Source organism: Macrobrachium nipponense, chromosome 19, assembly GCF_015104395.2.
Source record: "Macrobrachium nipponense isolate FS-2020 chromosome 19, ASM1510439v2, whole genome shotgun sequence".
NCBI lineage: Eukaryota > Metazoa > Arthropoda > Malacostraca > Decapoda > Palaemonidae > Macrobrachium > Macrobrachium nipponense.
In genome coordinates this window covers 28,085,686-28,104,228 of record NC_061088.1, presented here as the reverse complement: position 1 = coordinate 28,104,228, position 18,543 = coordinate 28,085,686, and the positions used below count along the sequence as shown (strand labels likewise).

At 46.8% G+C, this 18,543-nt stretch overlaps 1 protein-coding gene across 1 annotated transcript in view; it reads left to right on the top strand.

The window, feature by feature from the left end:
• Positions 1-18,543, top strand: part of LOC135211266 (tetratricopeptide repeat protein 19, mitochondrial-like) — a 134,602-nt gene that overhangs the window by 1,797 nt on the left and 114,262 nt on the right. Inside the window, exon 2 of the mRNA XM_064244574.1 lies at positions 10,529-10,725. Coding sequence (XP_064100644.1) covers positions 10,529-10,725 — 197 coding nt within the window. The remainder of the gene's footprint in view (positions 1-10,528; positions 10,726-18,543) is intronic.

The window sequence follows — 18,543 nt, the reverse complement described above, 5'->3', positions numbered from 1 at the left end:
AGAGGGTTAGATATTCTATAACCAGGACATCTCAGACCTCATAAGGTCTTTCAATGCCACTAAGTCCAAGGGCTCAGAGATGGCTACTGGAATCTAGATGTGGTTCTTAAATGGCTATTGGGAGGGACCCAAATTTGAATCTCTTTGAGCCACGTCTCCTAGAGATCTCATGAGACCCTTTTCTTGGTTGCTCTAGTGACAGCCAAGACTTCTTACGGGGAGATGCAATATGTTCCCTTACATTGGGCTTTCTAGCCAAGAATGAAGACCCTAACAAAACCCTGGCCTCATTCTTTAGTCATCAAAACGTTTTTGTGATGGAAATCTTTAGGCTCAGAGGATGAAGACAGGACACTTGTGCCCAGTGAGAGCTCTAAGGTACTATCTAGACAAGACAGAAAAGATTGGAGAGCCTTCTAATAATTTGTGGTGCTCAGTTAAAAACCCGTCATGGGCCATGTCTAAGAAAAGCTTGGTGTTTTTCCTGAAGGATCTGATCAGGGAAGTGCAAACGCAGGTGGGAGAGGAGAACCTTTATTTAATAAGAGCTAAAGCTCACGATGGCAGATTGGTAGCTACATCAGTGTCTTTTAGACATAATTTGTCTTTGTTCCGACACGGCATACAAACCTTCGGTCCTTTTACAATAGGAAGGTACTAGCGGCAGCTGGATAGGTCGTAAGCTTTCGAACAAGGGGTTCGGTAGTTAACTGCTTGTTCCAGACAGGCGCGCAGCGGCTACGCGACTGGGAGGTAAACAAATCACTTTTGCTTTCGGCCTCACAGCGAGTGGACGTGTGTTCGACGCTCTCTGCCCGCTTCTCGTCGTTTGCTTTCTTGAGTATTTGGTTGTGTTTGTGTGTGAACATTTGTAAGTACAATCATTTCCTCTCTTATTTCTTCAATTGAATTGATCAATAATGGATTCTCCACGCCTCGCTACCCCACGGAGACTATGCCCGGGTACCGAAGGGCGTAAATGCGGAAAGTTCCGCTCATTCCCGGAAATTGACCCACATATTTTGTGCGCTCGGTGTCGGGGGCGCGAATGCACCCGAGCCGAGCCCTGTGAAGTATGTTCTAATTGGTCGGAGGCGCAGTGGACTTTGTACAAGGGCAGGAAGAAGCGAAGGCCTGCAAAGGAGTCGTCGGAAAGCTCTCCCGCGACTCCTTTGGTTACGGACACTTCGTCTTCTTTCCTGCCGCCCGCTCAGCTCCCACGTTTGGCGCCTTCCCCTTTGGGGGGGGTTTCTAGGTCCTTTTCCTCACCCGACCTGTCGAGTGTGGAGGAGGGCGCTAGATACCCCGATGTCGAGTTGTACACTGGGTCCTCTATCCGTTCGTCTTCGTGCGAGCGGGTAGAGGATCCTGCTAATCACCCGACTTCTGCTTCCTCAGGTGCGGTTGCCGCGAAGGACGACCTCGGACAGGTGTGGGCATCGTTGGGTCTGCAGGGGCGTGCCGAGTGTCCAGGGCTGCTCTACCATCTCGCTGGCTCGGTGGCGGTCACGCATGCTACGGTTACGACCACGACCCTTACAACACCTGGCTATGCTTCACCTCCTCACCTGGTGTATACCCGCACAAGCGGTCTCTGTCACACCAACTACATCGGTGCAGGGGCCAGTCGCCGTACCACGGGGGAGTGTGATGCCGCCGCCTGGGTTTGCCGTGCTGCCGCGACCGGACTTCGTGTGCCCGAAGAGCTCGCCCCTGGACCTCCCACCAGTACCAAGGATGTCCGTGCCGCTGGTCCGTCCATCTGGACCGCCTGTACAGCCTGCCGTACCTGCCGTACCTGCCCAGCCGCTGTTCACGGACGTGGCGTTGCCGACCACTGCTGCCGTTCCTGTACCTGCTCCTGCCGTCTCCACTGCTGTTCCTGTGATGCCTGCACCTGCTGACGTTGTTCCTGTTCCTGGCTCCGCTGCTCCCGATGCTGATCTGTTCGGACAGGTGCGTCCGGGCCCTGTTGCTTCGGCAACAGCAGCCCCACGGCTCCGCTCTGGATGACAGATTGTACATCGGTCCTGAGGAGGCTGACGAAGAAGAAGAAGAAGAGGAGGAAGGTGTCGTCGTCGTCTTCATCGTCTTCTTCGTCGTCGTCTGCCGCCTCTTCCCCTTCTTCTTCTAAGGCTCCCCCCGCCTAAGAAAGAAGGTCGCCTCCCCCCCCCCTAAGAAGTCTCCTTCGGGAACTTCTAAGGGCCCGTCTCGCTCTGGTGAGACGGGGAGGTTCTTCCGCTGGTCACCCTGCTCCCTTCGGGGGCAGGACCCGTCTCTTCTTCCGCAAGGAAGAAGACTACGGGGACCAGAGGAGTGCCGGCTAACACCGGCACTTCTCACCTGCTGTTAGTGGTTTGACCACGGCAGCAGGATCCGTCTCGGCCTCTCGTTCGCGAGAGGTACCGAGTGTACGGTCGCCTACCAGCGACCGTGCAGCTAGGAACCAGACCTCTGAGCCAGCTCAGCGTCAGGTTCACGGCACGGAGCGGAAGACTGGTGACAGCCGCGTCACGCGACTCTCACCAGACCAGCTCGCTCTACGCGGCGAGCAGCTGGCTCCCACCCGGGCGGACGTGACGGTCCATGACCCGGCCACGGGCTGAGGCTGGGAAGAGGTTTCCCCCCCGTTCGTCCGGCACCAGCCACGGCTGGTACCAGCGACGTGACGCGCCGTGAGGATACGCACCGGTCTCACCGTGACAGTGGAGCTTGCCGGTCGCCTGACCGTCACTCTCACAGAGAGCGATCGGGTACGGCAACCAGCACCACTCCTCTGACACACGAGACCGGGGCTGCTGTTCTCGGTCCAGCCGTTCTCCACAGCGAGACGGCTCGACTAGGTCTGCAGCTCGATCGCCACCGCGGTTGGTTGACGATCGCCTGCAGTCTTCCAAGCCCACTGGTTCTGCAGCGAGCGAGGGAGGGCCGCGTCAGGTCTGCCTCTCCCATACCTTCAACCATCCTCGGGTTTACACCGGGAGGGGCGAGGTATTGAGGAGTGATCGTGAGGGGTGCGCCCCTCAGGATCCAACCACGCTCCTACGTACCAGGCACGGTTCTCGGACCAGCCAGGTCGTATGCACAAGTGGTTGGAGGAGACCGAGAGGGGTCTGTCGCTGTTCCTCCCCTCGAGGGAGGAGGGTCTCGGGAGATGCTCCTGTTTGAGGGACTGGATGGTCCGACTCCGCAGAGGACGCAGTCACTCCTGAGATCCAGAGGAACTTTGCCGAGGTTATTGCGCTGATTCGTCAGCACAACGACCTCGCGGAAGGATCGCCGCTCCCACCATCCGAGCCCACGTCCCGGCTCGAGTCGTTCTGGGGCCCGAAGAGGGAACCCAGACCGATGGTGGGTTTGCCGCGTTCCGAGCTTGCAGACTCAGTACTGGACCAGGTAGAATCGCTTGTCTCCGGGCAAGACGGTTCTCTCAAGTCTGGCAGGTCGAGCAAGCTGCTTCCACCTCCTCTGCTGCGGACAGCGGCGTTTTTACGTGCCATCTGAGGACCCGATGCCGCCCAAACAGGTAAACCCGGAGTTAGCCAGGCTGACTCCGGGTGTGTCTCTGCAGCAGCTCCTGTCCGAGAACCTATGGTTCTCGCAGCAAGAGGCACTCGGCCTGGAATCTACTGCCATGGCAGCTTTCCAGGCCGTCTCCTGGTTAGATCTGTGGTCCCTCACAGTATCTAAGGTCGCAGCCAACTCCGGGGGAATTTCTCCCGAAGATGACTCGGCCTTTAGGAGACTTTGCCAGTCTGGGGGAAGAGCCATCTCCTTCCTTGCCCACCAGACGGTGAACCTGTGGGCCAACCTGGTTCTCCGACGTAGGGACGCTGTCCTTACTCGGGTTTCCAGGGCGGCCGGGCGTGAAGCGGCGTTGGGACTTCGCAACGGACCTTTACGGAGTTCCACGTCTCTCTTCCAGGAGAGATGGTGGACGCTGCGGTGGACAGACGGCGCACTGACGACAGTGACCGTCTGGTTCACCAGGCAGTCTCGAAGGCTTCTGGCAGCCTCGGACTGCGGCCAAGTCAAAATAAAAGAGCTCGGCTAGCGCTTCCTCGGTGGCTAAGACGGTAGCTGCGTCGCCAAGCCCCGGGGAAAGACTCTGTCTTCGACTTCTACAAAGGGGAGCCGTAACCAGCCCTCCTCCCAGCCCTCCTCCTCCCGTGGAGGCTCTGGGAAGAAGTCGAAGAAAGGGGGGAAACGCTAGGGACGGCGTTCCCCCTCACCTGCTGCCGGAAGTGGGGGGGTTGGGGGGGTGCCTGGCCAGCCATTGGGCAACTTGGCAGCGCTACGGCGCCGAGACCTGGATTGTAGATGTCCTTCGGGAGGGATATCTATTACCCTTCGAATCTCGGCCACCCCTCACCTCCAACCCGGTCCAACAGCAGTCGTACGTTCCAGGGTCATCGAAGGACGTAGCATTGAGACAGGAGATCAAGACCATGCTGAGCAAGAGAGCTGTAGAAATCGTCACGGATCAGTCACCGGGCTTTTACAGTCGACTCTTCCTGGTGGAAAAAACAAAAAAAAAAAAAAAAAAAAAAAAAAAAAAAAAAAAAAAAAAAAAAAAAAAAAAGGTCTACGGGAAAAAAAGGCTGGCGCCCGGTGATAGATCTCTCTCCTCTGAACCGGTTTGTTCGCCAGACCCGGTTCACGATGGAGACGGCACGTTCAGTGCTCGACTCCATCAGGTGGGAGAACGATTTCATGCTTTCAGTGGACTTGAAGGATGCGTATTTCCAAATACCCATTCATCAGTCCTCCAGAAAGTACCTCCGCTTCATCCTCGACGGGACGGTGTACCAGTTCAGGGGCACTTTGCTTCGGTCTCTCAACCGCCCCACAGGTGTTCACGCGAGTGTTCACTCTGGTGTCTGCTTGGGCCCATTCGCACGGGATACGTCTGATGAGGTATCTCGACGATTGGTTAGTCCTGGCGAGCTCCCGCTCGCAGTTGCTACAGGACAGGGATCGACTGCTCGAGTTCTGTCGCGATCTGGGGATCGTTGGGAACTTCGAAAAATCGTCGATCTCGAGCCAAGAGAGGATGAAGTACCCTGGGGTATGCTGATCGACACGGTAGCAGGGCGAGTCCTTCCCCGCAGACGCGGATCAGCAGATTCAGGGAGGCAGCCAACCAGTTCCTGTCTCGGCAGGAACAGGTAGCTCAGCGATGGCAAGTCGTGATCGGACACCTGTCGTCACCTGAGAAGTTAGTCCCTCACGGGCGTCTTCACCTGCGGTCTCTTCAGTGGAGACTAAAGGAGAGTTGGTCACAGGCCGACGGAATTACCCCCAAGCATTTCCAAAGTTGTCACTGACATAGGAGGTGAGGGCAGGACCTAGCCTGGTGGCTGGACGACAGGAACCTCTTAAGAGGAGTGCCTCTGCGCACTCCCCCCCCGGACAGGCAGCAGCGTTCTCAGACGCATCGACCGAGGGATGGGGCGCACACCTGGAGGAGTTGCTGACTTCAGGAGTGTGGGACGAGAACGACAAGCACCTTCACATCAATGTACTGGAACTCAAGGCAGCGTTCCTCACTCTCCAAGAGTTCCAGGACCGCTTGATGGGACATTCAGTGGTGTTGATGTGCGACAACACCACGGTAGTGGCCTACGTCAACAAACAGGGGGGCCTAGTGTCTCTCCCGTTGTACCAGTTGACTCGGCAGGTGCACGAGTGGGCCGAGGCACACTCAATAGAGCTGTCGGCACGCTACATTCCAGGGAAGAGGAATGTAGTAGCAGACACGCTCAGCCGTCGGGATCAGGTGATAGGGACCGAATGGTCTCTACACCAGGACGTGGCGGAAAGGCTCTTCGACCTGTGGGGGCGACCAGTCGTGGATCTGTTCGCCACCCGCACAACAGGAAGCTCCAGGTGTTCTTCTCCGCCGTGCCGGACCCATGGGTGGGCAGCTGCAGAGGAACGCTCTTCAACACCCGTGGGACACCTCTTCGTCTATGCCTTTCCCCCGTTCAGCCTGATTCGCAAGGTGATCAGTCGAGCACTGGTCACCCCGAATCTCAGGTATGATCCTGGTGGCTCCCAAATGGCACAGGCCATTTTGGTATCCGGACCTGCTGGCTCTTCTCGCAGGAGAACCGAGAGAGATTCCCCCTTGGCACAACCTTCTCGCCCAGCCACACGTCGAGCGGTACCACCGAGCAGTCCCAGTCCCTACGTCTTCACGGCTGGCTGTTATCCACCATCTCTTGCGAACGAGAGGCTTTTCTCGTAGCGCAGCAACAGAGATGGCTGGAAACGTCCGTCAGTCCTCTGCAGCTGTGTACCAGGGGAAGTGGGCCGTCTTCTGTGGTTGGTGTCGTAGACGGGGTCTATCTCCTCTCAGAGCCACTCTTCAGCAGGTAGCGGATTTCCTCGTTTTTCTTCGCCGAGAGAAGCTCCTCTCAGTCCCCACAGTCAAAGGATACAGAGCCGCCTGGCTCTCGTCCTGAAAAACTGAGGGGATTGGACATCTCGAACTCGTTCGAGATCTCCTTGTTATGAGGAGCTTCGAAAGGTCTTGCCCACCCAGGGAACTCAGGCCCCTGCGTGGATGTGACTCTCGTCCTTAGGAGTTTGACTCGAACGCCGTCGAGCCACTCCGAGAGTCGTCAGACAGGGATCTGACCCTCAAGACCCTCTTCTTGCTGGCCCTGGCATCGGCGAAGAGAGTAGGGGAACTTCATGGTCTTTCCTATGATGTACGACACTCCAGGGGATGGGGATCTGTGACGCTCGATTTCGTCCCGAACTTCGTTGCGAAGATCAGCAAAAACGTCGATCCCTGACGACAGGTTCGAGTCCTTCACGATTCCCTCCTCCCTAATGGACTTCACCGATAATGATGTGGATGAGATGCTGCTTTGTCCTGTGAGGGCGCTACGGCGCTATCTGAAGAAAACTCGACACCTCAGGCCTGAGTGTCGACGCTCTTCGTTAGCACCGGGGTAACCAAGAAAGAAGTATCCAAGAACACTCTTTCATTCTGGCTGCGTGAGGTCATCAGGAGGGCGTATGAGGCTGATGGTAGTGACGACATCCGTACGTCCCGTCCGAGAGCTCACGAAGTCAGAAGTATTGGCCCCTCGTTGGCGTTCGTAAGAACTTCTCCGTGGCGCAGGTCCTGAAGGCAGGGGTCTGGTCTAACCAGACTACCTTTACGTCCTTCTACCTTCGGGATATTGCCCACAGGTCCTTGGATACCTTTTCCTTGGGACCCGTGGTGCTGCTCAACAAGTGTAGCTAACCCAGACCCTCGCAGGCTGAAACAGCATCGAGTCCTGGTGTGACTGTGTGGATGGATGTGTGAGTGAGTGAGTGACTGGCTCCCTCTTCCCATCTTTTCCTCCTCCTCTACCTGTGGGCAGAGGGCCACGGTCGTCACTACGCTGGATGAGGACGAGATGCAGGTGAGCTATATGACAGAGCCCCATCCTTCCCTTTCACTAGGGATAGGAGCAGAATATCACCACTTCCTCCTACAAGGGGGGGGGAAGTGGATGCCTACAAGAGTCAAACCCATGACTTTATATTTGCTCCTGTACAGGAACAAGTTCTTACATTGCTGGTACGAAGATGATACGCTTGCCTCTCTCTTAGTACTCGGTCCAGAGGTCTGACCGTTGATCCTGCGGTGCACACCCCGATCAATCGGACAGAGGCTTGGATCCCTCCCTCGCTCTTACGACCAGGGAGACTTCCAAGGTTGGGCGAACACCAGTCTGTTCACAAAAGACTCAGATTCCTCCCACCAAGAAGTGAGTCTTCCTATTGTAAAAGGACCGAAGGTTTGTACGCCGTGTCGGAACAAATGACAATTTGTCCAAAATTGCATTTTTCCTAACTATACAAACCTGAGGTCCTTTTACACATAGCCCCACCTCATGCCACCCCTCACTCTGCAGTTTTTGCTTGGGCCAAAAGCAAAAGTGATTTGTTTACCTCCCAGTCGCGCGCGCGCGCCTGTCGGACAAGCAGTTAACTACCGAACCCCTTGTTCGAAAGCTTACGACCTATCCAGCTGCCGCTAGTACCTTCCTATTGTAAAAGGACCTCAGGTTTGTATAGTTAGGAAAAATGCAATTTTGGACAAATTGTCATATTGCGTCTATTTTACAGGCTACCTATTGGAAGTGTCGATCGATCTTTGCGACACATTATTTGAAGGATGTGGAAGTGATTTATGATAAATGCAGTGCATTATGCCATTTATCCATGGCAGACAGGGTGTTAGGGAAGGAATCGTAGAAAGCTTTTCTTCCTATCCGTATTTTCACCGTGATATCAGGTGTTGTGTTCAAGAGGAGCCTGGTGCACTTAATGCTTGGGGCACCTCCAGTTCTTAATTTTTTGGTTGGGTTTGTAATTTTTTTATGTTTGTTGGTGTAGGGGCAACTTGGACTACCCTTGTAGCCTTAATAGTCACCAAGTTTCATACTTTACTGCAACTGCTACCCATGTTGTAGAGCTGAGTCTGGCCAATTAGCCACACCCCATATGGATAAGATGAGTGCTGACCAGAGGCAGTATCTTCCTGTAGCAGCTCTCTCTTCAGGTGAGGAACAACAAACATCGATTCAATGCTTTTATTTTCTATTTCTCTGCTGATTCAATGCTTTTCTTTTCTATTTCTCTATTGATTATCATTGATAATGTGTGAGGTAGAATTAACCATATCCCATCTTTGGGTCAATTTGTGATTCAGCAGTGTAATTACTTGGTAAGTTTATATATATAAAAAAAATGACAATTTTATGATAAAATAATGTTTTATACACATGTATTTACCAAGTATTAATTATGAATCAGAGCCCTCCATCCTTCCTGCATATGGGAAGGGTCAGAAACAATTGACTTCTTGCTGAAGGTGTTCCTCTCTTATCCCGTAAGTGGGCTGGGCGATATACCTACACCGACATTGTAACTAGCACACCCGTGAGTGTAAAATTTTAAGCTGCCGATGCGAGTGAAACTGTAAGCAATGTAATTACGTGGTAAATATAGTGAGTAAATGGATCATAAAATATATGAAGCGTGATGCTAAGTATAAATAAAGGTACTATATACAAAGCATTATTTTATCATAAAAATGTAATTTTTATTCATTGCAAAGTAGTGTACTATATTTAATATATGGTACACAGAATTATATTTGTACTAAGATGGTTTATCATTAGAAAAAAAGAAGGATAACCACTTCTTTCATCTTACAACTATTGAATCAAGGACGAAATCCATTGGAAAAAGCCTCAAGTCTTCATAAACCTACACAATAGCTTCATCATTGTTGCTTTTTAATGTTTAGACATTTGATATTAACACCTGTGTCAAAGTCAACCTAGTGCTTTTATGAAGTCTTCCTTAGTGATTTCATTAAAATTACTTATTGTCAATAATGTCTCCTCTTCCATTTTCTTCATATGATGAATCTTATTTTTATTCCACATTCACATACTATACAGATCTTTAGTCTCAACAGCTTCCACATTTACTTCCTCCTTGCACTTCACTTCCTTCCAGACTTGTCTGTACTCTGTACTGTATAATCCATACATATATGGAAATTATTGCCTTTCTTAGTTCTTCTTTCTAATAACTGGCTTTAAAAGGATGGAGAATAAACGTGTTCTCTCATAGTACAGATGCCAATAGTTCCTTGTGGACACATTTTTTATTAATTTTACCAGTTTTCCAGCTGGTGCTAAAAGATTTATCCTAATGTTAAGACCGAAGGTTTGTTAGTTATGAAAAATACAAATTGATTAAAAAATTTGTCATTTTCCATTGATCCATAGCCTGTCTACACCTGCTCTTTTATCCATCCGTAGAGTTTATTTTGGATAAAGTGTATGAGGCAGTCACTTGAATTTTTCAACCTTGTATACTAATATTTGCATTTTTTTGTGGTCTTGTACCATACTTCAGTTAACAGTCAACTTCTTATTACAACCATTCTCTGCAACCTCTCTTGGCTATTAACAGTCAATAACTGAATTGTCTGCAAACTTTAGTCGTACACATTCAGTGTGGTATTTTCTCTTTATTACAGTCTCAAATTTATATCTTCAGCTATTTTCCCAATTTATCTCATTACTTTCTTCATATAAATATTAAACATTGTGATAAATTCATTCTTATGCAAGCCTTCCGTTTAACTTAGAAACTTCTGATCACTTAGAAACTTCTGATCACTTTTAGCAAACATCCATCCTAACTTTGCAACCTTAACAGTCTTTGCATTGCATTTCATTGAGTTTGAATTTATCATATATAAGAAGTATAGTCGTAACCCATCATTCATTTATGCAAGTTCTCCTTGAGGTTGAGACTCTTTTAACTTTACTATGTTACACAACGGTTATTAGTGACAACTCTTTTTATTTTGTTTTTGAAATCTTAAAAAAAAACTTCCAGTGATATTTTACTGTTTTGAATTTGTTGGTGTATATGTAATTTTCTAGGAATGTGTGATGACCATAATGTACTGTATAACACCTCTAAAATGTTAATGTAGTTTATATTGTCAACAGAGAGCCGAGTTGAATAAAGCAGAACAGCTTTTGCATGTTGCTTTGAAGACAGCACAAGAAACACAGAATCACCAGGCAGTAACATACATCTATGACCTCCTAGCAAATGTTGCATATCAAAAAGAAGAGTATTCTAAAGCTGAAACTCTTTTTAAAGAAGTTTTAAAGCGTGTGCTTGCAGGTAAGCACTGTATTATATATTATTTGAGATGAATCTTACCTACTGTTAAATTTATCTATATCTCCCCACCGATTAAGTGAGTCAGCATTCAAACAAAAAATTGAATGACTGTCTAGTTTACCTGTTCACCAGGTATGTTTCGAATGTTTTAGCTCTTGTCAGAATTCTCCTTGCTGCCATTGTGGCTAGGCAATTGTTGATATTATATGAAGTTTGGCTGTTTTACGCCTGTTTACGGTATTGTAATTTCATTTTCCTAGGATATCTTCCACCGGAAGCAAAACCAATAACATCAGGCTATGTAGGAATGTTTTTGTTGTAACCAGGATGTTGAAATTGGAAGTTGATCAATATTCCTTTGTACTTGCAAGGGTACAGAATGTGATCTTGGAACTACTAGATGTAAAGAATGTAGGGAATTGTTCTGAGAAATTTATGCCTGTATATGTCAGATATAGGAAAGACGGGAAACTAATAGATTGCGAAAGCAATTAGTTAGGTCAGATCTTGAACCTGTCAGGCTATCCCTACTCAGACTTGGCATTTTAGTAGGCTAGTATTGACTTCCTTTGTAGCTCTGCCTTCTGCTCCCCATTCGGTTCAGGAAAAGCGTAACGAGAAATTAGAACATTAAACCTATTTTTAGTTCTAATACCAGTTGAACTGAGTTCGTGACAGGAACGTTCCGAACCCCTCCATAGTGTGCGCTCTTTTACGCGTTCCCTGTTAGAAGTAAGGTGTTGGTGTCCTGGTCTGTACGTAGCCTGAGCCTAGGACTGCCCTGTGACAGTTGGTAGTGTCCGCTGCAAGGGAACCGGGTTGGTTCTCGGGACGATGGGAATCTGTGCCCTCCAATACCTACTTCACCCTTTTCATGGTCTGAATCTCGTTTAAAGCGTTCGGCAAAGGACTGTTAAAGCGATTGCCTAGGACCGTTAAAGTGTTCACATAAGGACCGTTTCAGTAAGCGTTAATGCTCGCTCCGTAGGCGCATTCTGTCGTCTTCAACACCTAGAGGTGTTAGCGTGCATAGGTTTAATAATATATAATATAGGTATAGATATTTTATTGGGATGATAATGTATTTGTAGCGAGTTTTACACATTTAGATATGTTGACTCAGTCGACTGTTTATCTCTCTCATGTTTGGGTTATTCTAAATTCTCGTCTGCTAGCATATTCCTTTTTCTTCGTAATGCTTGTGTTTGTTCTTTGCTTGCTTCCTCTTTACTACTGCCTCGTTTAATGTTTCTCTTTCAAGTCTACACTGTCTGTAGTATCTAAAGTTCTTGCTAAGTTAGATATTCTAGCTTCAGAGATTTCTAACTTAGTTTCATATAGGAATGCTTTCAAGTATGTACGATCGCTTTCGGACGAGGCGGGAGAGTTGTTGTAACTCCTCTCCCATGGCCGCCCACTTCTGGCGCCTCTTTCTCTTTCCCTCAGCCGACTCGTGCAGACTGTGGACGTTGTTGACTCGTGGGAATGCAGTTGAATCATGCAGACTTGGCCGAGTCCTAAGTTGCTTAAAACCGTCTTCCTCTCATTGAGTTGTGGTGGATGCGATACAGCACTCAGCTGCTGTCACCTCTTATCGACAAGTGTCGCTTTTTGTTGCCAAGGGTTGTGGAGAAGAGCAATCTTTTAAGCTCTTTTGTTTACCTCCTGTCACCAGCTATCTCCTCCTGTCGCCCGCTGATGGAAGAAGAGTATGAAAGGAGTTTGAGGAACTTGTCACGCAAGTTCCTTCAAGATATTTTTACTAGAAGGTATTGCTGTTCTGTCCACTTTGTTTGGGTTAGTGTGCAGCCCTCTATAAGTTATGTCAGGGACTTGGTGGATGGTGTTGACTTTAGGAGCAAGACACTTCTATCTACTGAATCAGTTATTCAAGTTGGCCAACTCTGTCAACAGTATTCCAAAGGCCAAGGACCTGTTGCATCTTCTGGTCCAATTTCTATGCATTATATTGTTAATTCTCTATATCCCCATTCTTATCTAGTGATGTGGGGATGATTCTTAATTATGCATGCTTCTTGGTCAAGATGAATAGGCTTGTGCTGCTTGAAGAATTTTGGGCCTGAAGGAAACTTCCTAATGGTAATGGGCTATCTTTTCCCTCATTAGCGGAAACATGGCCTCACAGGATATTTTCAGATAATCATGCTCAATTAATATACAGTTTCAGCGTAAGAATTACGATTTACAAATAAAGTTAATTAAATTTGTAAGTAATCCAGAACCAACTTTGGCTCCAGGACTGTAGGAGGGACTCTGTAACCAAGAATTGTACATCTGTTCGTAAACCTAAGTCCAGGTTTTGGTCTTTTCCCTCTGTCGTGCAACACAGAGTTTAACTAGTGTCATTACACTTTCATGCAACATAGAATGGTCAATACTACACCTGGTAAAATTTTTTAGATGTCAGGGCAGTGGAAAGACATCAGGATGCTTAGCAGATTTATTCCCGGTGTTAGAAACAAAGTCGTTGTGGGAAGTTTGCTGCTTTGAGTGAAAGGAAACAACATATTGGTTTGATCATTCATTCTGTGGAAGGACTGTTTTAGCATTGGGGATTCAGGAAGAACAACTGCCTACAAGGGTGTTTACATCCATAAGTTTGGCACTTGGTGTGGATTTAAGGAGCACTCATTTATTTAGACTTCCTAGCATGCAGATGAACAGGGACATCCGAATAATTACTACTACTTTGTTGGCCCTCAGGCTTGAGCAGTGGATGTTTCCTTAATTGTTCATACGCGAACAAACCTTCGGTCTTAACAATAGGATAATTTCAAGTGCCTAGCTGGATCCGGTTAAAAAGCAGATGAAAGCAAGGAATCTTGTGATATCTGGCAATGCATGCGTAGCTCGGTTGAAGAGTGGTCAAAGACCATGCAACTACGCTGCTACGCCAGTCTTTTCTTTGACCACCTGGGCAAGAGTCGTGTTAACCTCTCTTTGCCTTTTCCAGGTTCATTGCCCGTTTTGCTTGTGTTTAGTGTGTGTGTGTGTGTTTGGCTGATATTATGGCTTCTTCTGCTCCTTTCTAGCCTCGTCAACGTGTGTCCCGGAATTCCAGGCTTTCCGTGTTCTCGTTTTTTGGCTTCGGCAGCAACTGACCCCCACATCACGCGCAGTAGGTGTCGTTCTAATTTTTGTACCATAACGAATCCTTGCTCGTAATGCTGGGCATGGCCTAAAGAGCAGTGAAAGTCGTTTTATAGCAAGAGAGAACGTCTGAGGGTTTTGACTCTTCTTACATGGGAGGGTTTTTCGCCTCTTCCTGATGCTTCGTCTCCTGCAGTATTCAACCCCAATAGTAGCATTGTTCCTGTGTCTCCTTTTGTTTCTTCCATTGATTCGTCGCTGGAAGTATCGGGAGACCACCAGGCTGATGTTTGTAATGTCGCCCCTTCTTCTTCGGGAGTTAATTTGATTCCCGGGAAGGGGGAGGCTTTTTCATCATTCTCTTTTCGTCCAGAGTTGGAGGTGTCCAAAATGGCGACGATTAGGAAGACTCTTGGGCTAGGGGTCCCCCGTCCTTGGAGGGGTTGCTAGCGCATTTTATGGAGGCTCGCACCCCCCCTTCCCGGGCTGGCCAGGCCATCCTCCCATCTCCCGGCCTCGTCTTCGTGGGTAGCCGAGGTCGGCCATCTTGTATTGCTCCGCCAGTGACTGCTGCCGCTTCTTCGAGTCGGAGAGACACTGTGGCATCAGCCCCGTTGATGACATCACGGGATCCGTCTCTGTGTATTCTTCCGCCAGTGGTGTCTGCTTCCCCCTCGCACCGAGGGAAAGCCGTGACGTCACCACCACTTGTGATGTCACTCCCATCGATGACGTCTCTCCAGTTGTCTCCTCTGCTCTGCCTCTCTCAGCCGTGACGTCCATCCCCTACCTCCCAGTTCGCTACATCTCCCTTCCGTGTCATCGGAGCCTTCTCTGGCACATCAGTCTGAAGTCATATGCCAGGCAGTGCTTCAAGAGGTTGGACTCTGTTTTTGGATGTGAAGTTGGCTGCCTTATTGGTTGGGAGGACTGGTAGGAAACGTGTTTCGCTTCGTCCCCACCTCCTGACGAAGAGATTGCATAAGAAACCAGTGCTGTTTCCTTCTCCCTCCCTCTTTTCCCCCTCCACGCCCCATTGGCGTATCAAGCGTTGGAAGGCTAAGGACTTTGCCCTTTCTTCGCCTATGAGGGAGGAACAACACGGACGTGTTCTCGAGAGTGTTGATGTTTCAGGCAGCGTTAGTGTGCCTTCCCTTGTGCAATCTGCAGAATCTGCTTCGTCCTCTGCTTCGAATCTCGGGCATGTTACGACCTCCCCCATCCGTGCGCATCGTCAGCGTGTTGCAACCTCCCCCATCCATGCACATCATGAGCATGTTGCAACCTTCCCTGCCCGTGCACTATGATGTAAGCTCTTCTTCTCCAAAGCCTATTTGCCGCCGTAAGGATCTCAAGGCGCCTGTCAAGAGGTTGAAGGTAATGAGAGCGGAGTTGGTGCAGCAGGAGTGTTTGCCTGCTTCTCACTGGTGCTTCGAAGAGTTCGACTCTGGGGGATTCTCCTTAGAACTCGAGTGTTCGGGATTCCTCTCCATCTCATGTTCGTACATCTGCCATGCCTGTCACCAATTCAGACTCTTAGGCCTACCTCTCGTATCTACTCTAAATACTATTGAGCAATTTCAAGTTCAAGAATAGCTTGGTGTCTCCTGTAGAGCCCTTGTAGCCTCAGGGCAAATGATTATCAGAATTTCCAATGCTCTCGGTAGTTGTCTTACTTTTCCGTTGAGAAGAAATCAACTCTACTACACAATGCCATACAGTTCCATTAACTTAGGCATCTCCTTAACTGCTTGGAGATGTTAGAATGTCCCCTCTAAATAATAAGATTTTCAAGTTATCATAGGATCTGTCCTTAATTTAAAACTGCCGTGGCCTGGGGTCAGAAGCAGTGGTCTTGTGTATTACTGAGGGACCTTACCTTACCTTACAGACCTTACATTTCGTTCGGGTTGCCCCAGGTCCCTCAGTGTGAGGCGCCTCTAATGTCTACCAGAGAGTTGCTAGTACATCTTCCGGTATATTTTGCATCTTCCAATCTTGGATGGTCTGGGATGCAGTTTAGATATTTGTCGAGCTTATTCTTAAACACATCTACGCTCACTCCTGATATATTCCTCAGATGAGCTGGCAACGCATTGAATAGACGCTGCATTATCGATGCTGGTGCGTAGTGGATTAATGTTCTGTGTGCTTTCCTTATTTTTCCTGGTATAGTTTTGGGCACTATTAATCTACCTCTGCTTGCTCTTTCTGATATTTTTAGTTCCATGATATTTTCTGTTATTCCTTCTATCTGTTTCCATGCCTGAATTATCATGTAGCGTTCTCTTCTCCTTTCTAGACTATATAATTTTAAGGATTGTAGTCTTTCCCAGTAGTCTAGGTCCTTAACATTCTTCTATTCTAGCTGTAAAGGACCTTTGTACATCTCTATTTGTGCAATATCCTTTTGATAGTGTGGTACCATATCATATTGCAATATTCAAGTTGGACTACGAACATATGTTTTATAAAGCATAATCATGTGTTCAGCTTTTCTTGTTTTGAAGTGCCGTAACAACATTCCCATTTGCGCCTTTACATTTTGCCAACAGAAGGGTGGCTATTGATCATTGCATAACATGTTCCTATTCATCATCACACCAAGGTCTTTAACTGCTTCCTTATTTGTGATTGTCTCATTATTAGGTCCCCTATATGCATATAGCTTTCCTTCTCTGTCTCCATAATTTATTGATTCAAATTTATCAGAGTTAAAATACCATCTATTTACCTCTGCCCAATCATATACTTTGTTAAGGTCTCTTTGTAGAGCGTTCCTATCTTCATCACAAGTAATTTCTCTACTTATTCTTGTGTCATCAGCGAAACTACTCACTACCGAATCCTTAACATTACTGTCTATGTCTTCAATCATAATAACAAACAGTATTGCAGCTAGCACCGTACCTTGTGGCACACCGGATATTACCTTGGTTTCATCCGATTTCTCATCGTTTGCAATAACTATCTGTTTCTGTTGTGTAAAAATTCTTTAACCATCTTCCTACTTTATCTACGATATTGTGTTTTCTAATTTTCTTTGCTAATATATTATGGTCTACTTTGTCAAAAGCTTTTGCAAAGTCTAGATAAACACATCTGTTTCATTTCCGCTTTTCATATTTTTGAATATGTTCTCACGGTGGACTAACAGTTGGGTTTGTGTACTTTTTCCGGGTACGAAACCGGGTTGTCATATTAAACAAATTATTTTTTATTAAATGTTTCATAATATTTTTCTTCATTACCCTTTCATACACTTTCATAATATGTGATGTTAGACTCACAGGCCTATAATTACTTGCCTCTAGTCTTGATCCACTTTTGAAAGTAGGGGTGATATATGCTAATTTGTGCTCATCATAAATCTTGCCTGTATCTACACTTTGTCTTAATAATATTGCAAGTGGCTTTGCGATAGAATGAACTACTTTCTTTAACAAAATAGCAGGGACTCCATCCGGCCCTGCAGCAGCTCCATTTTTAATTTCATTAATTGCCTGCACAATATCAGCTTCATTAATTTCTATGTCAGCTAAATATTCACTATTTTCGTCCCTTACTTCTATATCATTATCTTCATTATCTATTCTAGGGGTGAATTCTCTCTTATATCGTTCTGCCAGTATGTTGCAAATTTCCTTTTTTCATTCGTTAATCTCCCTTCAATTCTCAGAGGGCCTATTTCTATTCTTCTTTTATTCATCTTCTTCGCATATGAGTATAATAGTTTGTTTTTTGGGGCTTGATATTTAATAGGGTTTTTTCTTCCAATCCGATCCCGTTTTTCATTTTCTTTTGATTGTATAATCTTTGTTCTGCATTTTCTATCTTACTTTTTAGTTCAATATAACTTTCCATGCATTCTTTTCTTTTAGCAAGACCTTTTTTCCACTTTCTGATTTTCTGAACAAGATCCTTCTGTCTCTTGGTATGCATGAATGATGTTTACTTTTCTTCTTCGGTATATATTTGATCCACTATTTTCTCTAATATTTTATATAATATCTCCGTATTTACCCTTATGTCATCGCTTACGAAAATGTTATCCCAATCTTTGTTTAATTCTTCATTTATTTCTGACCATTTATATTTTTACTGTAGAAGTTGTATTTTCCATATCCTTCCCACTTTTTCATTTCTTGCTTATCTCTGTTTTCACTTGCTTTTGAATGAACTGTTAATTCTATGACATTATGGTCTGAAATACTCGCATTATAAACTATTATTTCTTTAACATAATTCACCTCGTTCACAAATACTAGGTCTAAAGTATTTTCCTTTCTTGTTGGCAGGTGATTTATTTGTTGAATGTTGTATTCTAGTAGCATATCTAATAGCTTTTCGAATTGCCTCTTATCTTCTGCACTACCATTACTCTCTTGTTTATATGTATAAGTACAACCACAGTCTCCTATTCGTTCTTTCCATTCTACGAAAGGAAAGTTGAATCACCATGAGGGAGAATAGTCCAGTCCTTGTGATTTCTACATATATCATCCAATTTTTCTATTATTAAGTCAAACTCTTTAGTATTAGGAGGTCTATATATTACTATGTTCATTAATTTTTCAGATTCAAATTCTACCGCTATTAGTTCACATTCTGAGTTACTATATTTCTCATATATTTTTCCTTGTTTTTTGTCTTTCCCATATATTGCGGTTTCCCCTTGATTCCTATTTTTCTCTCTGGGGATTCTCC